General features: G+C 38.5%; 1 protein-coding gene across 2 annotated transcripts in view; it reads right to left on the reverse strand.

Annotated features, from left to right (window-relative positions):
* Window positions 1–26,325, reverse strand: part of ARHGAP10 (Rho GTPase activating protein 10) — a 144,744-nt gene that overhangs the window by 76,165 nt on the left and 42,254 nt on the right. Inside the window, exons 4-9 of one of the 2 annotated variants that reach the window (XM_039550702.1) lie at window positions 15,250–15,321; window positions 11,916–12,017; window positions 8,823–8,933; window positions 6,668–6,772; window positions 2,882–3,011; window positions 1,450–1,556 (exon numbers count right to left, since the gene is read on the reverse strand). In XM_039550702.1, the coding sequence (XP_039406636.1) occupies window positions 1,450–1,556; window positions 2,882–3,011; window positions 6,668–6,772; window positions 8,823–8,933; window positions 11,916–12,017; window positions 15,250–15,321 (627 nt within the window). The remainder of the gene's footprint in view (window positions 1–1,449; window positions 1,557–2,881; window positions 3,012–6,667; window positions 6,773–8,822; window positions 8,934–11,915; window positions 12,018–15,249; window positions 15,322–26,325) is intronic. The other variant, XM_039550703.1, reaches the window with a different exon arrangement.

Raw genomic sequence — 26,325 nt, forward strand, 5'->3', positions numbered from 1 at the left:
GGGACATAAATCTAAAAATATTGAGTCCATTTTAGCTGGTACTTTACAGAATGACTCAGTACCACAGTAAGTTAAACTAACAAAAATACTTTGCGCTTGTTACAATATAAACACACAGAGAGACCTTTCCCATTTTATGTCAGCCAGAGTGGTTCCCGTGGTAAAGGCCATTGCTACACTAACTAGAACAAAGGAAGAGCTCTTTACTATCTGTAACGTGTCTTACAGAACCAATTCTTCCTTCCTTTAAGACCAACACCAGGACTTCATTTTACCCAGGAATCACAAACTCACTGTGAAGGCTGCATGAGTTGTACCAGCTTAATTCAGGATTAACTGTACATTTTAATTATTTCTTGTCCTATTCAGCATCTCCAGACACAGAAGGCTGTCACTGAAGGAGTAACTACAAGGGTTTCCAAGTGGAAGATCTTTTAATACAGCAGAAATGGCTTCATAGGTGTTTTAGAATGCTGAATGCTCAGACACATACTATATACTATACTAAATAAAATGGCTTATTACAATTAAATTAGGATAAAAAATTAATAGAAGTACTGAAGTGATTAAGGAAACCAAATACCACTGATTTTCAGTATATCAGGTTTTCCAAAGCTTTTGAAAGATTCTTCCAAATTCAATACATCTGTAAATACAGAGTCCTCAAAATTACGAAAGCCATCTCCCCTCTGCTGAAACGAACAGGATATAATAACTTGATAAAATTCTAACAACATGATTTTCGTTAACCAATTTGAAGACAGGGCAGGGTGCTGCATTTACAGGCATACTGGCTCCAGCATTAGTTTCCAGATTCAGATTTACTTTTTCCTTGCAACAAAATGCATTTTATCCCTATTAATACATTCATTTAATGTGTCATCTGTAAAGGTACCAAGTGCCATCAACTCCCAACTATTTCAGTAGGAAGTAAAGCTATTGAAAGATAAACAAAGTCTTGGGTCTTGAATATTTCAAATGCTATCAAAGATATCTGAAATTATATTCAGTTATCAGTACAAATTATATTCTTATGAAAATGCACTTTTCTAATCCCATTTCCAGTACTTATATCTCTAAAAGAAAAATCTAACCGGAGCACGTAAGAAAGAAATTTCTAAGTCCATTCTATTTTCCTGATTTATACTTTAATAAGTTAAAGGCCTCATGGATAAACCAGATTCTAAATGGTGAAACACTGCATGTTATCTGTGCCAGGTCCTCTGGTCTTCTAAAAGGAAGTAACAAAAAAGTCTGGAGAATTCTTATCTATTAATCCATCCACTACTTCAGGTTAATGTCCTTAAATGGCAGACTGAATTGCAAGAGGAAAGGCAAAAAAAGGGGCAAGGAGACTAGAAAGGCAAAGCACTTGACACACCTTATTTGAAACATTCTCGGATCTTGATACAGGACAAGTGTAAGAGTAGAATATGTAAATATACGTACAACTTTCCCTCCTGATCTGTGCTCAAATGGGATCATGGAGAACTTCTTTGTCTCTTTCCTGTACATGCAATAGTGCTTCACCCAACTGGAACCAAAGGGAGCAGGCCCTACACAACACAAAAGCAATAAATAGTATGTACTTTTTCCAGTTTCTGCATTTTCTTCTCCTGCTTTCTAAAATGATACTTAAGAGCCCTACTTAATTCCTAATAATGAGGTATTTAAAGCAAAGGTATTAATTAAGAATATTATACAAAATAACACAAATGTTAAACAGTGCTTACTATTCTAAAAACTGATGCATGTTGTATTTCACACTTATACTTAAGGAGAAATGGAAAGAATTATTAATGTATCCTTGTCTCACTATTACAGACAAAATTATTTTTCCCTATAAATATCCCTTTGAAACTTTTATTTAGCAGAACACAGAAAGCTAGATTTATACCTGGTACCTTGAAGCTAAATAACCACAGATTACCACACCTCTGTTGCAACTTCTACACAATCTATTGATTAAGGTCTGATCACAGCTTCTGCCACCAGAATTCTCTCCCATTAATCAGGATATACCCTATACAGAATACATTTACTTTGGAGCTCAGCTTACTGCATGTAGTATTGCTGAGATTTGCACCATAATGTTAACTGTTAAAACTTGGATTCTGACTCTTTCTATCTCCTCACTTCTATTACTTTACTTCTCAAAAAAAATAAGTCTGCAAATGAATCTTCTCACTCTATAAGGGAAAACATCTTAAAATATGATTTATGCAAAATGTTAAAAAATAAATAATAAATTACAATAAATTGTCATTCCTTGTGCAACAAGAGCTCTGCATCTTGTTTGGCTTTTTTACTAGTGTGAGAAAGATTTATAATTGTTTGAAGTGTTGACAGGATGTGATTTGTGTGACATGCACCTTCACAGCAAGAATTTTAACACCAGCTACCTAACATATAGCCTGCTTTATTTGACCCTATCATCACAATTAGGTAATGAAAGTGTATCAATGAATCAAGGAAATGACACTCAATTTCATTATACTCATCTAGCCCAATTTTCTGAGGCTAATTTGACAACTCATGTTGGTGGCTGACAACAAATCTTTGACAGTTCTAGGAGAGACCATTGGTAAGGGATTAAAAATAAGATGAAATCCATTTTTTGGTCAAACAAAACTTCCCAGAATTCAGTCACTTTCACTACAAACTGTCACTTTTTCAGCTTCCTATTCTTTTTATGAGCCACAGTAACAATGCTATTAGAGACTTAAAACATTTACTCAGATGAGTCTTTAATCAACTGTAAATTCTTTGCACCTTCATGTTGCCTGTAGAGATAAGACTTGCCTGTGTGCCCAAAAATCAGTATCATGGGAATGATAGACACACCCAATATGGGCACTGTGGAATGCAAAATACACCTTACTTTTCTCCTGTACATAGAGGTAGCCTTCCATCGTGAAGTGATTTGCTCTTTTGTGCTCCTGAGGATTTCTTCTGATCTTGTTCATGAGCTCCTCTACCTCTGACCTTGTTCCTTCAAAACGATTTCGTGTCTAAAACGAGACAGCAAAAAGCCTTTGGTAAAGAGAATGGAAGAAAGACTTGCTCTTCCTGGCAGATAGGAGTTGTAATCACGTACTGGGTTTGCACAGCAAGGTTTTGGTGATGGGGGACTACAGAGGGGGCCTCTGTGAGAAGGTGATAGAAGCTTCTTCTATGTCCCACAAAGCCAGTGCCAACCAGCTCCAAGATGGACCAGCCACTGATCAGTGACCATGGTGGAGCCTCTGGGATAATGCATTTAAGAGGGAGAACCCACACAGTGCCAACTGCAGCCAAAGAGTGGAGTGAGAATATGTGAGAGGAACAGCTCTGCACCCAGGCCAGTGCAGAAGGAGGGGCAGGAGGTGCTCCAGGTGCTGGAGCCGAGATTCCCCTGCAGCCCATGGGGCAGACCATGGTGAGGCAGCTGTGCCCCTGCAGCCCATGTGAAGGACTCACATTGGATAAGCCCATGGAGGACTCTCTCAAGTGGGAGAGACCTCATGCTGGAGCAGGGGAAGAGTGTCAGGATTCCTCCCCCTGAGGACAAAGTAGCAGTAGAGGCATCATGTGACGAACTGACTGTAACCCTCATTCCCCTGCACCACTGAGGGAAGAAGGGAGAAAGGTGTGTTTAAGACTTGGTTTTATTTCTCATTACCCTAATCTGGTATTAAATTAAACTGATATCTCCCAGTCAAGTCTGTTTTGCCTGTAATTGGTCTCCCTGTCCTGATCTCAATCCACAAACTCTCCAGCTAAGGAGGGGAGTGATAGAGCAGCTTTGGTGGGTCTCTGGCATCCAGCCAGGGCCAACCCACCACAAATAACTATAAAATGAGACAATGATTCAGGCCATTTTAGGACATATACATATTTACTGTCCAACTTTTCTGATATTCTTCCAAATTAATGTGTGTTTTAGATAACAGCTGCTGTGACTGTGCAAAGCACACAGACTGCTGGAGTAGGTTTCTAAAACAATGCACTGACCTGTTCAGAGGGAAGTAAAACACTGACTGCAAAATGAATTTTAATATTGAAATTTCCTTAGAAAAATATTACTACATATATTGGCTTAATTTGAGACTCTTACTTGTCAGGAAGTAGAGGGTTTTCTGTGGTTATTGAGGAAAAAGTTTCAGGAAGGTCATCAATAACATATACAGACTGAGACTATATATGTGCCAAATGTTTTGACCATACGCAAGCAGAAGTATGCAAAAACAACCCCAAAAAACCTCAGAAGTCCAGTTGATTATTATTCCTGAATGTCACTTATTCCAAAGTCTGCAAGCAGCTGGAAGAGAAACATTTATCAGAATAAACAGATTGTTTAGCAAAAACAATCAGAAAGTAACCATGCCACTCATAAGTTATACAACAGGACTACACAAAACAACAAAGTAGCTCACACCTGCCACAAGAAACTCTTCGGTTTGGTCTGAAAAGCACTGGTAATTGGTCAATGAGCAAATAAAACCGAAACAATCATGGTAATACCTGGTTTTCTCTACATACACACCTGTCCGAACAGCAAACACTGAAAACACACATTTAAATTCCAAGCTGGTACTTTCCCCAGCTGGTACATGTGTTTTGAGGAAAGCACTGGTTCCAGATGAAGGCTTATGTGTCTTTTTGCTTGCTGAAAGTACCTTTATTTTTCTGAAAATGCTGCCTCACCTATTCTATCTTTTCCCCAGGACAAGCATACAAGATAATGTGACTTTGGAAAAATCAGCTTTCTAGAGCTTGGGCTAAAAGACTGGGGTGGGTCTTTTTCTTTCTTTCATTTGAGGAAGGCAGAGGGGCAGTGAGAGGAGGACAGGGTTTGGGGCAGGGTGTGGAGAGGAAATCCATAGGATAATTCTCACAGTAAAGACAACCTGAATGAAAGGGAAGGCAACTACTACTATAGTTATACTGGCAACTCTTAAATCACTCTCTGTATCCAGCTAGGCTCTCTGTACTGAATCTTGTACCCTTCAATTTCTAACACATCAATCCAGTGTTCTGCCAGCAGCTCAGCTGTACCACAGGCAAACCCCAGTTCATTTTTCCTTTGGGATGTCTCTTGTTGATCTTCAGCACAGAGGAGAATGTGTCATGTCCTCTCACAGTCTTTTCAAATGCTTCCTTCTACCTTCGATACTTGTTGAGCCTTGTTCTCCCTTCTCTCTACAGCCTCTATCTATTCATAAAACTTGAGCTGCAAAGCTCAAGCTCTTTAGAATTTGGTGAGACACACTGTGACACCATTCAGTCAATTGAAAATGCAGCTGCTGAGATTAGCTTACTTTCTTACTGCTCATCACTTCTTCAGATCACTCCACTGGCTCTTTTCCATCTGTATTCTGAAACCCAGCTCTTCAAAACTGTATCACAGCTTCCCTCTCATGTTTCATCCTGCATCAGCTCCCCTCTATGCTGCTCCTCACTCTGTTAAGCTAAGCACAGAGAAGAAGCAAGTCTGGCCTGACATTTCCCCCACAAGCACTGACTTCTGCCACAAGTCTGCTTATGAAGTTACCACTAATTAGTTCCCCTTCTCAAACCAAACCACAGCTCAAACAGAAACTTGACACTTGAACACACAGGAAGAAAATTAAAGGAATGGTATCCTGACACATGAATAACATCACTATGCACTACAACAACTGCAATCCTCTCTTCTGCCCTTCTGCTTCCCTGCTAGTTAAGCCATTTCTAAAAACAGACTGTCCTCTCCAAAAAGTAGTTTCTGTGTCTTAATTCCAGATGCCCTCAGAGGTCAACAAAACAAATGCACCATCAGGAACTGATTGTTTGCAGTAAGGTATGTGGTTTGCTCCCTACCAAGAGGCCTCTGGCACACCCAAGTTCCTCTGAGCAAGCTTTATTCTTCAACAGATCTCCAAGAAGCAAACAGACCATCTGACTAGTGACTCGTCAGCCCCATTGCTTCAGCCTGTCACCTTGCTTCCTGCTCTCCCAGTCCAGATCACACCTGGTAATTTGGGGTGAGGGCACACTAAACTAGTGGTGGCCCCCCTTAGCCTGTCCCTGAAGGAACACATCATTTTGTCAAATACACCATGGGTGCTAACACCAAGTCTCCTCACACAGTTCTGCACCCCAAACCAACAGGGATGTTCTCGTCTGAAAGGGCTGCTGCAAGACAAACAGAAACTCCACACTGCTGTGACCAGCTGTTTTTCTTCCCTTTTCTTAGTCATGGATAATGACACTCTATGGGGAAATGACCCTCAGACATGATCACCACATACTTAACTTCAAAGAACACCCAAAACACTGAAAACTCTGCTATTTTGTTACCCATACTCTGAGTTACGCAGTGTTGTATGCATTTTTAAATAATTTCATTGATTTTTAAATAATCCTTGCATTACTTCTCTCTCTCAAAAAAAAAAAAAAGGGAAAAAATAAGGAGCGGGGAGCCTTTTACTTTGTACTTGCTTTTTACAGTATTATTAGAAATTCCAAAGAACTCGCTGGAATTAGCGATGATTTGTCCAGCGATGTGGTTTGTTATCCAGGAGATGGCACCACATCCCCAAAATTCACAGGCAATGCACTCACATGGAACTAAGTATTGGCAATACAGACACTGCACTTGCAGCAACTTCAGCGAGTGATTTTACTCACAAAAGTAGACTCGACTTACATTTTGTATATTTATCTGCAGGGCCATTTTGTAATGATTGAAGTCTTTAGCAAGTTCATATCCCTGGTGATAGAAAGTGAACAAACCCTGAAAAAATGATAGCACCTGAAACAGAAATAAAACATTTGTTACAACAAAAAACTCCATTTGCTTGAATACAGCTGCTGCACACAAGTTTTTTCAGAAAGCTCAGAGATGACAAAATGATTATTTTAAAGTAAGTTTCCACCAATGCCTACACTTTCTGAGTAATATTTAAATCCAAATGATGATCTATGTATACAGACATTTTTGGATGGTCCTTTCTCTGGAATTTCACAACTGATCTCTACTTTCCGTTTGACCATAGGGAATGTATATCCCGTGTTCCCAAACTTCCCTAAGTAATGTTTTCCTACAGCTGCTCTGATACCAGTGATGTCTGGAACACATTTGTGCACAAGGAGAAAATGATCATTCTGTCTTTTAGTCACCATTTCCCTGGTCATTCCCTTCTCTGCTAATGACCACGTGGAGATGACTTTCACATCAGTCATCTTGTTCGCTGGAAGAAGGAAGCTTTCCCCATTGCTGCTTTTTGTGCACAGATCTGACCTTCTGTCAGAACCAGCAAGTGATCCACTTAGCACATTCTGACTTCAGTGTTTCAATTTAAAAGAACAAACAAGCTGTACTACACTGGAAGCAGCATGAGGTGTAGTCCTGTCTAACTCTCCTGTTTAGTTAAGGCTGCTGGAACGAAGCAAGTGACTCATGAAAGAACAGCTCTCTAAAGAGAACAAGCAAAAGAATGTATTTAAGAAAGTCTGAAGTCATATCAAATAAACCATTTTCAAAAAATGCAAAAAACCACATCAACTTTAAGTATTATTAAGGGAAAAGGGAGCAAGAATTTGGTACAAAATAATTTCAGCTTTCTAGTCTAGTGTAAACTTCACGTACAAATTAAGCAACATAAAGCTCAGCACCATCCAGAAGGAGCTTTCACAAATGACAAAGGGACATGTTGCAAGAACATAATTTCCAGATTCATTTCTCTACTCTGGCTCTGAAGAAATTTCAAATGTTCTGAAACAATAACCAAATGCAAAGCTATTTAGAATTTTAAAAAAATCTAAAAACTGGAAAATTTTTTTAAAACGTAAAAACCAAAACATCTACACAAAAAAGCCCCCACACAACCATTTTTTCACAGCATTTTCCCATTCTTTAAACAGTGTTAAAATAATTGCAGTAATTTATTCCCCCTTAAGGATTTTAGCAATTTTTTCATACGGGAATAAACTATATTAAAACAGACAGTTCTTATTAATTCCATAATGACCAGCTAGGGTCATTTGGAACTTTTTTCATTATTACATTAAAGCAATTGTATCAGAATGAAAGGACAGACTTGGCCCAAAAGCACAGAGTTCAGAGCATCAGTGAATGGAAGACATTTCTACAATTCATCCTCTCTTTATCTCAGTATTACACTTACTGTTCTCTTGTTGTTTGATAAATTTGTATTTATACCACCAAGCTAATACACATTTCAGAAAATTTTAGACTAAGTTCTTCTCATAGATTTAAGAAAGCCTGGTCAGTGCATATGTAATTTTCATTGAAATTCAACGAAGCCCCTTGATTTCTTCACAGATTCAATTGCAAGTGAAATTAAACATCAGGCTACCCAATAATGGGCTTCTCATCCAGCAGCACACTCTTAATTGATTTACACCTGCAATTCTTCATTAACAGGCCTCTAAGCCCAACCTTCATTATGAAAATTAGATTCTTTGCATTAGTTACCAATAACATTTCATTGGTTAGAAAACCCACAGCAAGAATCCTGACACCAACATCTTCTTGAATCCTCCATTCTATCTCACAACGTGAAGTGAGGTTCTTACAGTACAACAAAGGTTTCACACATTTTCTCAAAATCAGCATCAGTGGGTCCAAATCAGCTCTAATTACTGAGGTCAACTTTGCCATGCCTGGTTAAGTTTATCTGCACCAGGAATCTGTGCAGACATACCAAGTTGGTTTAAATTCTGTTAAGTCACACAATTGGTTGTGTGTTCCAGAAAAAAGAGCTTGGCTGTCATCCAACTGCATTCCTCCTCCATCCCTTAGAAAGCAGGGAGAGTAGGTTGAATTCACTGATACTTACAGGCTCCACACACTCAAATTTCTTCCGCTCCTGGATCTCCTGCAACTTGCACACGTACTCAAGGGACAGCTCATAGAAGTGTTTCCTATTCTGCTCCACTTGGTTATCTGCCTGCACACAGAGCACACCTCATGAAGTTTCACAGACATTTTGCAGACAGCTTCAGGATGACACAGACATACAAGTGGCAAGCAGATAATTTTCACCATATTTGAGGTATGTGTTACGACATAGATCATTCATTTACTTTTAAACAGCAGCAGCAATTCCCTTTCACATATGTTGTTTTGAATGATGAGGCTAGATTTTTTTAGAAGACTTCCAGCAACACCTCTTCAAGCTTCTTTTCTAGGGAATCCAACTTTTAATAGCATTGCAAAGGTACCTGCCCAAACAGAGAGGGATCTAAGAGGGGGAAATCATCTCTCCAGTCAAATTAAGGAAGAAAATGTTATTTTTGAAAACTACAGTGCTGGTGCTGTAAGTTTTACTCTATAACCCAAATAACTGTTGCAAGTAGCCAGAATGCTGCTGTACCCATCCCACACCTGTGCTCATTCTGACCGGCTAGAAACATAACAGAAAAAAGTTCACTTATTGGTACAACACTTCACAGCTTCCACAGAGCATCAAATATTTAGAAATGCAGCCTTACTACCTGCAGCTGATATTTAGGACAGCTTTGCAGAAATGCCAACACCATATTGATGCTGAACAGTTACATTTCAGCTGCCATCCATCTGCCCATAAATATTTCACTTTCTAGCATCTAGGTATTATTTTAGGAAGTTATTATTTAAGGTACATGTAAGATTTGTTAAAATGAATCTTAAAACTGGGTGACAGAAACTTTTATTAAAATACATTAAAGAAAAGCTACAAAAGGTTACTCTAAGTAACTAACACTTAGTCTTCACCCACAAAGATAATACAAAATGCTTCTACACTGAATTACAAAAGGAAGTGGAGAAAGGGTTAGGTGAAAGGACAAGACTTACTATCAGACTCTCTCTTAAATACTGAGACTACATCCTTCAGGCTGAACAGTGACTGCTGTGCTTTAAGAGGATAAGCCAAATTAGATTTAAGACAGTTTTGCCTTAAGACGTGCTTGGCTGTACTGCTCTGTGCTGGAAAACTCTCAGCAGTTAAAGGGGCATGACCACAAATGCCATGAAATAAATAAAGCCCTGATAAGTATTTCAGTTAGCAAATGTGTTTCAACAAGCCACGCTATTTTGATGCATTCCATAAACTGTGGAATTGTTTGAGTTGTCAGCCTATAAACACAGGAATTGTTTGAGTTGTCAGCTAAGCTTCTAATCATAGGCACATGAAAGGTACCACAACACCCTAGAAAGAGACTCTGAAGTGGATTTTCAAGGACATCTGGCTCACCACACAACCCAGAATACAATACCCAACACAGCCATTTTATTGTTTTATCCCACTTTCCCTGCTAATAAATTATCACATCTCTCAGTTTTTGAGGCATGAGCCTCGCCATGCACCCAGCAAGTTGCACTGTAGTTTGTGTACTGCTGAAGAAAGACAGAAGTGAGACACACACTGTGCCTCAGTGAAGTTACAGGAATACCCCGCCACCAGGAGAGTCCAAAGTTATGTTAATGTTAAGACACACTCCACAACATGGCATGTTTTTCATCAAATTTTTGTCAATTTTATCCCTGCACTATTTACTCCAGTCAGGAACTGACACAACTAAAATGAATAAAACTAAATTATATACATTACAATGCAATCATATACTCCTATTCTCTAAGCTTGTGCAAGAAATTGTTTCCTACTACTTCCGCTGACATCATGCTGCAAGGACCTTTTTTCTTTAAATTGTTTATAAATTTATACCTCAGAATTAAATATACAAATGCAAGAGCCTGACTGAAGAATTTTTGCTCGTGAAACTTTGAAGGACATTTACAACAAATCTGTTTGCCCATTCTAGATTTCCCACACGCTCTAAAGCTTCAGGCTATATTTGATACAGCTTCAAAATGCCTCTTACAGGCATTATGTATTTTTCCATTGAGCTTAGGTCCCATTTCAGATTTGATATCGAGAACCACATTTCATCAAGCGATCATAATCAGCCCTTTATCATTTTCTCTGTGTCAGGTTCTTTGGCAGCCGATCAATTTGATAAAAGTACAGGTCCTGACACATGAGCCATGCCCAGTACCTTCACTGGGACAACTCAACTCCCCAAAAGACACTTGTTTACACATTTGAGGGTCTATGTTGCAAATGCAGCATGGTGAAGTGACATCCTACGGATACTCAAGAGCAGAGAAGTTCCTGGGTAACTCTGCCAGTTATATTAACCATTTTTATGAAAAATGGCATAGAATATTTGAGATGGGGTAGAGGGCAGGGACCGGAGCTATATATGAAGAAAATATTAAGGTTTTTTATACTCTAGGCACTAATAATTCAGACATATCTGGGGGAAAAAAAACCCCTTTTGGCTACAGCAAGTGTCTGCAAGTTTTCTCTGCAGTCTTCTCACATACTATTTGCTGTTGCTCCAGAAACAAAAACTATTACAAATAAGTTGATGATGATAATAAACCCAGAGGGACAGAAGGAATGCCAGGCAAAACAGATCTATCAGTTATAAATTGTCAACAAATTTTTTATAGCACTACTCAAGAAAATCCCAAAACAAATCTTCAAAATGGCAGAAAAAGAAATGGCACAGACCCACTTTATTTGGGAATAAAAGTCTTGCTGTCCTCTGCATGAAGTATTATCACAGGACACTTAGTCAATAGGCACAATGCAATGCAAATCACAGCAATGGCAAAGCCCTGTAAGAAATGCAGAGTTTTTCACAGTATGTTTGCACTTAGCTCTTCCCTTAATTATATATAAAAATGACATGATGCTCAGGGCTTTGTACACACACAGACCCCCTGATTTAGAAAATGGTGGAGGTACTAAGTTCAGCAAATACTGATTTTCTCACCAACCTTTCCGGATGAGAAATTTTTTTTTGTTTTACCACTGAGAATGCTGTTTCTGCATTTAAGTATATTTACCTATACCCTATAAAAAAAAGAGAGGCAACAATACCTCTTGTAATTGTAGCTCCTTCTTCTTAGCTGATAAATTCAAATGTTTCTCCAACAAACTGTAGTTCTTCTCTGTCTCTTTATCAAACTTCTTCTTTTCCTCCTAGACACAGAAACAAAGTGGCAACCATGTAAATATAAAAGTGTACTATTTTTCTTCTTTAAAATTCTAGTTCATCAGGAACAAAGAGAAAAAAATGTCATAGTTCCAGTAAGTAGAGAAAAATATGCTCCATGTCATTTAAAAAATTAATTTAAAGGCTAACTTGAAATGAAATCCCATCACATCACTATGGTGTAGCTTATTACACAGATGCTTACATCTTCTAAGTTAAAAAAAGCAAAAAACCTGACCTCCTCTTGACGTATTGTATATTTCATTACTTTCAGGGATCACCCACACCACCTTGGTTTTGAATAGAGGACTTCAATGGAAACACCAGTTTCACTGAAAAAAATAACCTTTCTAAAATTCACAAGGGAAAAGTTCCAACAGCTCAAAGCCCAAAGCAAATACACCTCTATATTCAAAAGGTTTTCTCCATTTTAAAGCTATACAACGACCTCTGTGCTGAATTCCTGTTTCTACCAGAATTTTATCATGCCCATGACAAAAAAACAATAAAAATTAAAATATCCATAAAACTTAATACCATAGTATCAAAAGAGAAACTCTCACAGACACACATGACTATCATTTGCACAATGCAAATCCATTTCTCCAGCCACCAAAAGCAATGTATTGGAAGAGGGACAGTCATTACTTTTTTTTTTTAGGAAATCTGAGTTTCTGAATCTAATATAGTAGAAAATATCGTAAAACAAATTGATTCTTCAGTTCCAGTTTCCTAACACAGTGTATTAAGGCAAAAATCAATATTCATGAATTCAACCAACCAGTTTTGAAGCTATTTTTAGTATATCTAATTGCAGTTGAAAATAACCTCAAGTAAGTAAAATCAAGTATTTAATTACATATTCAAGAACTGGCAGATTTACTCACCAGAAAGATACTAGTTAAATTAAAGTATTTTTCCTCCTCTGTAGATTTGAAATCACATTTAAATGTATTCTACCCAAACCCCTGGTTAAACTCTACAGACATAATTGCTCTTTTTTTCTCCTCTTAACCTTTCATTTTGAATAATACTATATATACTATGTTATAAGAGAGACACATTCTTGTTCTCTGAGCTGTTACATTCTGAAGATGGCATTACATTAAAGAGGCTGTTTAGGATTGCTTCTCAGCAAGGACTTTCACGAAAATTTTTTTCCCCCCCATTATGAGACTCAGAATTTCCTTTAAAAAAGGAGCCACAATATTTGTTATCAACTGAGAAACATGAAGATATGTGTATGGTATCAGGGTGATAAGCGATAACATATTAGCAACATGGAATGAGGAAGAAAGTGGAGTGCAGGGAAGGTGGTGAATCTTTATGTTTATATTAGCAAAATTTCCATTGATGTGGTGAACATTTGAATGCTCCCAGAAAAAAAGAAGAGAGTTCTCTTAACTTCTTAATAGGCAAAGCCAGAAACTTTACACACGTAGCTCAGGATTAGTGCAGCAACACCTTTCACTAAGGGGTAATTCAATAAGGGTCTCAGCTTCCAGCTCTGTGAAGCTAAACTTTCCTTCTGTTCTTTTTCTTCTTAAGCTTAACTCAGACCATTTCATCAGCAGGAGATGTAAGATGCAGAAAAAACCTGAGGCAGCAGATTCAACTTTTATTTTGTAATGGTAGAGCGTAAATCTTTCCTAAAGCAAATACTACACAATGCTGCAGATATATTTCACCACTAGATGCCATAGCCCGGTTTTCAGAGCTAAGCAGAGTTATACTTCCAGTGCCAGTGCTTTGATGACACTGAATAATTATTCAGTTAAGAATATTCCAAGAGCTGAATAATTTTAGAGGGTTTTTATTTAAATATTCTACAACTATATAAGACTTCTATTTAAAGGTCATTAAGAATTCTGTCCAAAAAAAAAGGTCTAGATCAGAAATAAAAGCTACAGCTTCACAGACAGTATGCAGGGACATAAGGAAGAAACATCCATCCAAACAAAATGGGAGATGTAGACTGTGTGAATGTAATTTGTGTTAGAAGAGTCAGGGAGAGAATTCTGACTAGGAAATGAGTGAAGATATAAGATAATTTAAAGGCGTAGGGGTTCTCACCCCAAAAAAACAGCAATATTCTTTCACAGCAAAAATACTGCTGAAATAATGCATTCATGACACAGCTGCTTCTGTGACAATAGGTTACATTCAGAACAAATTCCCTCTTTCCTCGGAAGACTGGCTATATTACAGTCCAAGTTTTTATTGTGTGTTGGTTGGGTCACCTAATATACTTCTCTCAAGTCCATAAAATTACACAAAGCTCATTGTACCATTGAGCTGAGAGGATTTATGATCAACAGAGCATTTTCAGTTTGTGAACACTGAAATCATATGCAGAACATGTTAAAAGTCAAAATGCCAAAGTCAAAATGTATAGTGCTCTCATAAGTGAAACATTGTCTTATATATCACTAGTGATGAAATCATGAAATTATAAAATAAAACATATGCGAGTATTTTGAAAATGTTTGAATTTTACAACAGAAGGGTACAATAAAGTGCTGGTTTCTTTTCTTTTCTATTTTTTTAATAGGCACTTAAATATCTCACTGCAAAAAGGAAGGTAGACAGGTACAAATTTGTCCTTGTTACTTTTATCCAAATCTAGTCTGCACTTAATCCATGAAGCTTACTTTGCCTTTTTTTAAACATACACAACTTAGTGACAATCTTAAAAAAATTACCAAACACTTTCATCAAAAACACTTTGAATGAGATCTTGTCCTTAGTCTCTTCACCCCTATTAGTTCCATGCATACAGAGCCAATGAGTTATTTATTCAAAACACAAAATTAAATAAAGGCAATTTTCACTTGCAGGTGGCAAAAGTGCTGTTAAAAGCATATGGATGAGCAAGCTTCTTTAGGTAGTTAATATTTTTCAGCCTCTCATTGTGCGACTGCAAGCAAATACAAAGCAGAACAGGGTTACCCATTAGGAAGGGGGGAAGGTTGTTAGCAGGATTATTCCTACTCCAGACATAGGAGATAAGGAAGGTGGGGAGGAGGAAGGGAAAGGACACATTCTTCTCTTCTTAAAACATTCCATTTGTTTCTGAAGCAAGTTCTCAAAGTAGAAACAAAAAAAGTGTGAACAGATGAAATATCAGCAACAATATGTTTCTGCCAATTACATGTCATTAATACAATGCAATCCAAGTAGGGAAAATAAGCAAACTTATAAAGGCAAGGAAGGACAAACCTTTACAGCTCCTAGCTGCTCTTTCCTAAATCTTTCCAAAGGTTTGATCAGAGTTTCAGTAACACTGAGTGCCTAAAGAAAAAAAAGCATGGGTTAGGTTTCTGTAGCCAGATTGATGAGTCACATCAGCATCAGCAATAAAAAGAAAAAAGCAAGCAGGTTCTGGGGTAAAATAACAGAAGCATGCAAGTTAGGACTTCTAACTCAAAAAAAAAAAAAAAATAAAAATCACATCTCTGAGTTCATTCAAGCTTACAGAATTTCTATCCTCTAATTCAATCCACTATCAGGAAAATTAAATTTAAAACAAATGCAGAAATTTCCAGGTTGCACCCAAACTGCAACTGCTCCATTTGCGCCAGTCTTGCAGATCAGGTTGAAGGCTTCAATGCCTGAACACCAGAATGAGACAGAGGACAACTGAGTTTCACTAGGGGATGCAAAAATTTCTGCAACAAGAAGCACTACAAACAACTGCAGAATAGACCAGTGAGTAGCAAATAATAATCTTTTAAGACATAGTTAGCACCATTAGGCATTGATACAAATCTCCAAATATTTACGCACTGAAGTACGTTAATAAGACCTTAAGTTAAGCTAAGTTACAAAATCAAGAGGTACAAAGTCAATAAACAAGAGGTTGAGATGACTGGGTGAGCATCCACCAGTGCACTTACGATATAAAGCCTCATGGCCATAGTAAAGAGAAAAAAGAAGGACAAAATATTCCATCATAAGACAGAAAACTGTAGCTTATTGGATCTGCACAGCTACTAATTAACATGAAATGTCACTGAAGATGGACCAGGGTTCTGTTTGGTGCAAACAATACTTAAATTTTTTTTTTTAAATTTGACATTTCAGGAAAGGCTGGTATTTTTTGAACATAACAGCAGCATGGAAAAGATGGCAAGAGTATTGCAGATGTGGAGGAGCAAGTGGGACCCTTCTGGTCACTCCTAAGGCAGACCCACAGAGCTAACCATGCCCAGGGCTGGGCTTAGCACAGCCACTGGGCTAAGATGCCAAGAGTTCAGGCAGAACTCTCTGACATACAACAGAAGCCTTTCTCTCTCCTTCCTCCCCTTTCCCCTCCCTTTATAGTGAAAATCTTCAGATAAAACATCACAGGCTTAAACCGGCCTTCTGGAACACTTCTGAAAAATTCTTATCGTAAAACACACACGGGATGTACTGGAAATCTGGCACCACACAAATCTGAACAGCACTGTCTGCTCCCACCCATCCCCGGAGCCATGAGGGATTACTGTGGGAGTCATCCTGCCAATTCACTGTAACCACAGCAACCCACATTTCTAAACGGCCAGCACAGCACACTAACCTGGAGCTAGCTGGAAACCCAAATAGCTGGCAAGTCTGGGCCAAACTGGGTGTTGCACAGTCATCCATGTAACAGCTACATCCTAACTTCAGAGCACTTTTTCTCAGCACAAAACTCCTTTCTGCATCCATTTCCTGATTTTGCCAAAAACCTTCAGTGCACCCTTGGTGGGAGCAACAGGAAAAGGAAGAACTCTCAAGTCAGGCTGGAGAGCATGGAAACCACATAATCAGTCCCTCCACATTAGAAAACTTTAAGTTGTTTCTGTGTACTAACAAACTGAAGGAGAAAGCTCCTCAGAGGAAAACTCAGAGAGGATGACAAAAGCTTCCCCAAGGCAGAGCACCACAGTTACGGGAATCATTTCAAAGCATTTAAAGGTAGCAACTGAGCACTCACATGGTTTGAGGGTTAAAAATAATTAACAAATGACAAGTTGCTTATTAGTTGTTTGAACTTTTACATAAAAAAGTGTAAGGTTAACAGGCATTGAATGTATGCGGAACACAAAGTCCAAGTCAAAGAAAGCCATAGCACCTTGATGCAACAAAGGAAAAATTTAAAAAAAAAAGGAAAATATATGCATAAAAGGCTGTGCTTCATAGAGCAGCAAGGCTGACTATAAATCACTCACTCTGCTACTCCTGTGCAGTATTAACCATGGGAACCACTACAGGAATTTGTTTGAAGCAGAAAATAATCTTTAAATCAAAATGGGATGTTCTCTTCAGTGACTGCCAACAAGCAGATTCCACTGCTGCCAGTGGGATGATATGCCAGTAATTCTTTCATTAAATGAAAAACAAGCTTCCCCTCCTTCCAAGAGAGACATCTCTCATTTTGCACAACTTAAACTTTCGTTAACAGATGCATCCCCAGGTGCCTGCCATAAAGGTACTTATGATTTGTCACCCCTTTTGCTTTCTGTGCCTAGGTTAAATAACAGAACTCTTGATTACTTCTGGGTGGAGTGAGATTTTGCAGATCTTTGGTCATTCTCACGGAGCTTTATACCAGGCCATATGTTAAAATACAAGACTGGTAAATTCAACAGTGAATTACAGAGATGCTCTTCTGAATGATGGAAACAAAACCAAAGTTCATAATTAAAATACATCCAATGCAAGATTAAATAGAGAGGTTAAAAATTAAGATTAAACAAAATAGATTAAATTCCTATTGTTTTCCAGTACGCAGAATCCAGTGCTTGTCATAAAAAGTTACAAAAAGATGTATTCTTACTTATAGAACAAAAGCATTATTTACACTGCTATTCATTCTTAGCTTATTTATAACTTGGAAACACAAAACCACTCTATTTTAAGCCATAGATAACAAATCAGCAAATAGGAAATAAGCTAGGGATTGCTTCAATATATTTGTAATTATCACTTTTACCTTCCTTAACAACTAGAACCATGTTAAAATATAAAATTTCCAGCAAAGTTAAACTAGGTATTTAAGTTTATTAATATGAAACTAGATGTTCCTTTCTTTTTCAACTTCTGTCTTGACTCTTACACTCCTTTTCATCCTCGACTTCTCTAATCCTGACAGATTATGACAGGAATGTACTATTTAAAAGGACATTTAAAAATCCCTTTCTTTACTTCTCTGATCTATCCAAACCTGTGTGAAACAAATATATGTTCAATCATATCTGGCAGGCAAACGGTGGCATGCAAGTCGTAAGTGAATCAATCTAACGAGGTCATGTCTCAGGTAACAGTATCTTAACCAGCTTTGCTAATGTCAAAGTCTCAGGAATGCTTTAAGAAATGTTTAACCCGATGTGCACACGTGTCTCGGGCAGTCAGTCTCAAACTAGCTTACATTACTCCTGCTCTGTTTGCAGCACCTACAGAAAGGTCAAAGAATTAACTTGAGCATAAACCTAGCAATATCAGCAATAAAATCATCAGTGCCATCACCACCTCAGAAGATCACAGCATCCAACATTTCCAACATCCTGAAGCACGCTGTCAGCTTTGTGTCTATCTATCTATTACAGATGCCTTTACAAAACTCCACTTGCTCAGGCAGAGAAGTTGTACAGAATTGTGATAATCATGCCTTTTCCAGCTCCCTTTCCTCCAAAGGAGTAAGTAACAGGCCATAGATTAAGGAGCCCCAAGCACTCTTTCCAACTGCAGCCCTCAAAGGCGCAGGCTAAATCCATTAGCAAGCTCATTCACAGCTGTTGGATACTTCCTCAGCCAAGTCAACAAGATCCAACAGGTCACTGAGCAGACAGTGCCAGTCCATGAGATGACTCCATTTAGACTGTCACTTCTTCCCTTCCCAGAAAAGGTGGGAATAGAGGTGTTTAGGGAGAAACTGCTTCTCCCAACACCTCCTCCTGTGCACTGTAACCTGACACAAGATCAGGCACCAGCATTCAATGCTCTTTTTCCTGCTTTCTCCTGCAGTCAACAAGAGCAGGTTCCCTAAGTTCCCGCTCCCTTTCCAGGCACAACCAGGCTTATATTGCAGAGGAGGAAGGCTGCTTGCATGGCCTGTAAGGGAGTAGCAACCCACAAGAGCTCTCCCCAAAGTTCAGTGGCTAAAAAGGTTAAACCAACCTAAGTTAATCAAAGTTTGTTATTAGACAAATGCAGCACTGGCCTCCCAGGCTCCCTCCTAAAAATGTCCTTAGAGGTCAGCCTTTACTGGAAGCACTGGAAATTACACACTGCTCATCAACAGCTCTGGTGGCGAGGTAAATACGTATCCTGACTCTGCTCCATTCTGAATCGAAGCATTCTCCCATAAAAAAACAGGTTTGCTGAGAACGGAAAAAAAACCGAAGCCATGAACACACACCTTCCTGCAGACTGCACAGCAACATGGGATTGCGGAGATCCCAATTCCCATCTCAGGAACTGGAATACAGATTAGATGCCTTGCATAAAAGAGGGGGTTTAGTTTCTCAGCATACCATCTGGAATGATTTATTTGTAGTCAGGGGCAGGATTGCTTCTCCCCTCAACAAAGTGACAAGGGAGGCCACCAAGTCAGTAAGGCAAAGCTCATGAGACTGAGCAAGTGTCAATGAAACCAGACCTGGGAAGGAAGCTTTGCCTTAGTGAGGGCAACAGAGAAGGCAGAAAGGAAGACATACCTAGCAGTGATTCAATTACAAAATAGTTGACAATGCTGCTAAATAAAGAAGTTTACTTTCCAATAAAGACATTTACCACTACAGCTGCTCTTCTACTTACAGAGGATACAGTTGTGTTTTTCCTAAGAAAATGCACCATGCAGCCTAATAAAAAAGACAATTCTGATACCTCCAGTGTTGGGAGTGAGAGAAATATATAAAAAATACTATTTTTCCAAAAAAGCTTTCCTACTTCACATAGTGATTTGCTACTGAAATTTCTCAAAGCATTAAGACCTATGCCTGAAAGCCTGTATTATGAAACTCTGCAGGTACAACTCCACTGCTGAAGACATCAGATGTTACTTGGAAAGCCTGAATCTCTATTCTTTCTTTTCCCATGAGAATATGATTTGCTCTTATAGTTACACATGCCCCCAGTTAGCTGCACAGCCAATCCTCCCCTTCCAGCCCTACAGACAGAGAGGTGTCTCTCTAACCACTCGTCAGCCCTGGCTTTGTATTCATTTTATTTAGCTTAGTGTATTTAGGAGCACTGATGACTGCAGACAGTGCAACCCACACCCAAGGCTCATTCTTTCATTTTCAAATCAATTTTTCTTCTAGTAAACATGTCTGGATTTTCTCCCTGCTCTAGAGCTTTCCCTGTAGCTTTACAATCTTAGATAATGAAAGGGCCTCAGCCACACATTGGGAATACAGACATAGAAGGTTTTGGTTTTTAGAAGGCCTGTAGTATATAGACTAAAGGATTTTTAAGGAGGTCTCATAGCACATTAATACTTGTGTGCATTTGCATGGGTGCAGAGGCTGTAAAAAAGAAGTGACATCCATTGGCTGTGGATTCATTTGCTGTGGAGGAAGCCATCTGGTAACAAAAGATCTGAGTGGACAAGTGATACATCTGACTCGGAGACAACGTATTTTGTGCACTACTGAAGCACCAGGAGGCGTCTGTAACAAAACACATCACCTCAGAATGAGGTGTTCCAGAAAACTACCCCTCAGGGTTTGCTAAGACGACAAGAAGTTGCTCAGACTGTTTCACGGGTAATTTCCTAGACCACTGAGCCTCACAAACATCAGTACAGGCAGAATCCTGTGCTCTGCACTTCCTAATTCTTCCAAAAACAGCAGCCTTGACTTACAGGAAATACAACAGCAGGACTCCTGAGTTCACCCTTCTAGTGAAAAGTTATTTCTCATTCATTTCCTGGAAGTTCATGACTGACCTAGAGGACAGACAGCTAAAAGGGTGATCTATCTGCTATGCCCTGCTCTGAAATGCTGCCTGCATTGATTCTCTTGTCATGAAACTGCTGGCCTCCAAAATCAGATTGGTATCATAAGAAAACAATAAATAATTTCCTTTAAAAAAGATCATTAAACAGACAGTGGGGTTTAGTAAAGATTATTTACTGACAGCTATTTAACAGTCATGTCTTCTGAATAAGTTTATTCTTATGCAATGCATTCCACTACAAAAAGAAAAATACTACAAAGCCACAATCATAACAACCAAGAAAACAAAATAAACAGACTTTCAAAAACTGCAACAAATCAGCTTTTCCCCATCTGCAGGGAAGGGAAGCTGGGGATAACTCCTCCAAGAAAGACCTTCCCTTAGCAAACCACAACACACCAGAACACTGGTATGGTTCTTGCACCACAGACATTGTATGTGGTCATACAATGGTGCTGACCAAGCAAAAAGGCTGCTCAGAAAAGAAAACTGCATAATGCCCATTTTCTTGATGCATGGCAAAGCTCACCACTGAGCAAAAAGATGCCACTGAAAGTCAAGGAATCCAACAGCGAACAACAGCAACAGTGTTCAGTCAAGAATGAATTGCTCAGTTGTCAGCGCTTTCCTCCACAAGAAACAGTGGTGTTCTTAACAACCAGCAAAATCCAAACTGGTGACACTTTTACAATGCAAATTCCAAACATTTCCCATTGATGAACTAACAGAATGAAAATTCTCTCGTGAATTATGTTGATGCATGTGAGACCACAAAATTATCTGGAAAAGAGGAAGCCAGTGGTAACAGAACTTGTCAGCTGTGTTCACTCAGAGGTGGGAGGAACACACCCAGATCTGGCTTTGCACTTTTTTTTCTATTGTACAGACAAGTCATCTTTGGTTTATAGATTAATGTGCGCAAGTTCATAGGTAACTCACAAAGATATTTCAGAAGACTTTCAAAACCAAACAAATAAATGAAACATTCAATGTCAGGAATCAGCAAAAGAGAGCAAGATGGGCCTGAAACAGCCATAGTTCTACATTCATGTTCCATATTCTGATAATTACATGATTGTCATCTGGTCTCATGCCCAGCAGAGGAAAAGTGAAGGCTGGGCAATGACATATGGCAGCAAATGTTCTGCTTCTTTCTGAAACTGGAAAATGTTTTATTAAATAGGAAAAATTGCACAGGAGAGAAAAGAATGTAGATCCTGCAATTAAGGTACTCAAATGCTGTTCCTGAGACATTCTGTTTCATCCATGCCTCTATCTCTGCATCTGAGATGTTCAATACACTGTTGGCAGCCTAATTTTTCAGAAGTGGTCAACAATTACGTCTTTTCCATTGTCTTGGCAGATATATTTAGCAGTCTGCACTGTCAGCAGACTTAAAAGGATCTGAACATATGGAGCACTACATAATACCTTGAACTCCTACCGAACAGCTCTTGAATGCATCACACATCCAAGACTACTGGGTTTTTTTTTTTTTACTCTACATCAGTGAGTAAACTGATTGCTCCTTCACACAGATTTCTTCAGATTACTGTCAAGATAGATTAAGATTTACAAACCCCTAAATACCGACATGCAGAATGCCAAAGAAAAGCTTAGAAAAATTAATACCACCGTCTTCACAGCAGAGTCAACTGCTGAATGGAATCCAGATACAAAAGTCACTGGACAAAAGATAACAGAGTAAGCTATTCAGGAACAGTGTGTGTTAAGTGAGTCCTTCACCTGTGAAATAAATACTCATGCACTTCAATATCTAATCGTAAGAGGTAGTTTAAGTAAGAATAAATAAGTAAATGTACATATTTGTACAGATTACTTAAAGTATATCTTTAACCTTTTGAGTGTACGCCTTTGAACCGTAACAACTTCTTTTAACTTGTGAAAGCAAAGCACAAGGGACAAACCCTCTCCCCTTTTTTTTTTTTTAAGAAGAAATTAAATAAAAGACTAAAAGAGTGACTTCATGGAGATATTTCTTTAAAAATCCATAAAGAAATCATTTCTTGTGTTTCTGATATATGCCAAGAATAACTCTGCTTTTTAGAGAGATGCTAATCTGGATTTGATTCTGCCACCCTGGTAAAACTTACAGAGAATGCAAAAGAATTTCAGAGAGGCCAAAATTGCAAAGATACCCATGGTAAAACAAGCCTTTCTTTTGCAAAAAAAGAATAAAAAGGGGGAAAAGGACTTAAAAATATAACTGCATAGTACCTTTCCTCTTAAGACATCTGAAGGGATAGAAGTGTGCAAAAAATCTAGCAGGAAATAGAAGAAAATATATCGAAGTATAAAATAGCTTGTTTATATTGCCTTGGGAAATCACAGGAAATATAGTAAGGGGAGTATAATTGTATCAGAAATCCTATACAAAGAGAAATGCGATGGAGTAAAAAGGAAATAGACAAGTACTTCGGGGCAAATTTAGAAAGAAGGCAAAACCATATTTTATTTGGTAACAGCAACAAAAAAAAGTGAGGTAAAGAGGTTCTTCATATGTATCTGGAAACTGAGAGGAAGGAAGCTATTAAACAATTTTTTAACTGGAATAAGTGTAAGACAACAGATTTTAACTACCTCCAAAAAGGAAAAAACCTCAGTTAAATTCTAGCAAACTATCTAACAAAGTGGAGAAAAACAGATGTTAAGGGGAGTAAGGATTCTTTGAGAGCAATTAGAGGTATTCCTACATTACACAACTGAAGTATTAATTGCATTCAAGTCAGAAGGGGCTTTTTTGCTTCAGAATAGTTAGGAAGTCAGCAAAGCAAACTAAAGGGAGAGGCAAGCAAGGTCCCAGAGGATGGTAGAAGAGCAAACATAGCAGCAACTTAAAAGCAAGAAGAGGAGGAGAAAGCTGTAATTCTAACATAAGAGAGATGGTCTAAACACAGTGTAATTAAACTGAACAAGGAAAAATACAGATGTAAAACGCCACTTGGAAAGAGCAACCATGAAAATACTACTATGAAGGAAAAGTGATCAGTTTTATTCCATGACTACTGTAGAAAAATTCTCAAAAATTTCCCAGCTTAACTTGAAGTAAAGGAGACTCAGTATGAACATCAGGATGAGTATGAACATCAGAAATGCAGCATGATCACCAGATGAAAAAAAATGAAGAATAAACAGCAGAATAGAGAGAAATCTATGTTCCAGGAACCTTTTTAGATACAGGTTAGACCAGCACTTGACAAGGATCATGTGAACTCCAGAAGCAGATAAAGGGCAGGACAGGGGAGCTCCAGGGAAGGGAAGCACTCACAGCCAGCACACCAAGGTGACCACACCAGGAGTGCCAAGCACTGCTGAGATTACTGAGGGAACAACACAAGACCTATCAAATTTGGTTATGACTTAGCAAGACTGGAATCAACAGGGAAAACGAATTAGGGGCAGGCTGTCATTTAGGAGAAGACTGGGATGAAGAAAGGGAGGTGTGAAGGAAAGGACTAACAACCACAGGCCATCAGTACCTACCAGGTAATGCTTCCCTGCTCGTCACCACAGCTCAAATGAGGGCAGACAGCAAAGCCTGCTGTTCTGAGACCCTCACAAGAATCAAAGCTCCTTTCTGCTGTCAGGGGAACTGGGGCTGGGAGGGAGGTTTGCTGCTCTCCCTGGTAAGCAGGAGAATAGCTGGGTAGTGGGACAGAGCATCTGAGCATCACCATGCTGGGCCTTGCTCATGCCCACCTTTGCCTACCACCTTGCCAAGTCCCCTGTCATCCCTGACCTTCCATAGCACTTCTGCAATGCCAAAGGAGCAGAATCTAAGTCCTGTGACTCCATTCATCCTCAACATGTAAAAATAATTTCCAGAATATTCTCAGGGACAAAGTGATCTATTTCATATCTGCCCTGGGGAGCATCACGAAGCTACGGTGCTATGGAAAAATGTAATTTGGTTTTGTATTGACCCCTCTGTAATAATTTCAGTAAAATGTTTGGATTGTTGCCAACTCCCCTGTACATATGCAGCTAAATCCTTTGACACCTGGGATATAATTTCAGCAGCCTTTGAAGGAGATGGAAGAAATGGTAAAACCATGAAGTGCAAGACTCCAACATCTGAATGAAATTATATCCACCAAATAAACATTCACCAGATGAATGATTAACAGAAAGGCAAATTTATTGTAAACACTGACAGCAAGTTTTATGGACTCTGGATTCACTGCAAAAAATTTCAGAAAATCATGATAAGTGCAGATGATGAGCATTTAATTTCAGTCTAGAATGTATTTTAAGTGCAAATTTGTTCCATTTAAAATGTGGTTTTGAAAAAAATAACCCTTTCCTCAAATATCCAAAAACTTAAAATGCACAGCAATATCTGAAATGCCCTTAGTCTTGTAATCATTCAACACTTTTTTTAATATTATTTTACGTGACTGAAATTATCTATTTAACTATGCACTGACACTGAAGAGAGCAGTCCAGAATCTTCTGGTCATCTTCAAAATAGTAAGGGGGAAAATGCTCAATAATGAGCATTCTTAACAAAGACTGAATGCTTTTGGAAAAAATCCTGCTATATACTTTGCATCTTAATGGAAAGTCTTTGGATCCCTGACCTCATTCCAAACATCTGTGAATGCAACATGCCCTAATATTCTCCATGGGAGTATCTCTAGAGCTCATGCCACTGTTATAACATCCACTGAGAAGTCAAAAGAAAAGAAAAGTTAGAGCAGCAGATGCTGGAAATTATCTTTTCCAGTCACCACACAACCATTTTCTCAGAGACTTATGGCCATTGTTACATAAACTCACTCCAGAAATGATACTTAACATTTGCTAGACTACAGATGCTATAAAAAAGGCCACGCATCTGGTAACTCAGTGAATATATTCTGTTTCCATTTGGTATCAAATATTTTCCCCATAACAATTTATACTCCCTGTTTTTCATCAGTCACGGTTCTAACAAAAACTGCATTTCATCCTTTTCCTATCAAGAAACTGACGCTAGTTAGCTTTCAGTATGATAGCACCTTCTGTGTAAGCGTGGGCACCAGACCAAAAAAGAAAATTAATACAGTTTCATGGCATTCAGTGTGAACAATGGAAGTGTTTTACCATCCAGACAGACAGCACTGCATTCTGCACAGCCTGCTGTGGCGGTGATGTATCCCTGCTGAAGAGCTATTGATACAGTCACTGAAATGTGCCATGCAATTCTTAAGTCATCCCTCTAAAGCCTGATATCAAAATAATGTGGCAGTTCATGCAGTATTTTTCACTATAAAACTTCATAAAGATTTTCACTAATTAGGTTTGTGCAATTCATTAAAATAAAATACAGCTATGGATAGCAAGAGAAAGCAGAGTAAAGACTATAAT

This window comes from Corvus cornix, chromosome 4 (genome assembly GCF_000738735.6).
Source record: "Corvus cornix cornix isolate S_Up_H32 chromosome 4, ASM73873v5, whole genome shotgun sequence".
Classification (NCBI taxonomy): Eukaryota; Metazoa; Chordata; class Aves; order Passeriformes; family Corvidae; genus Corvus; species Corvus cornix.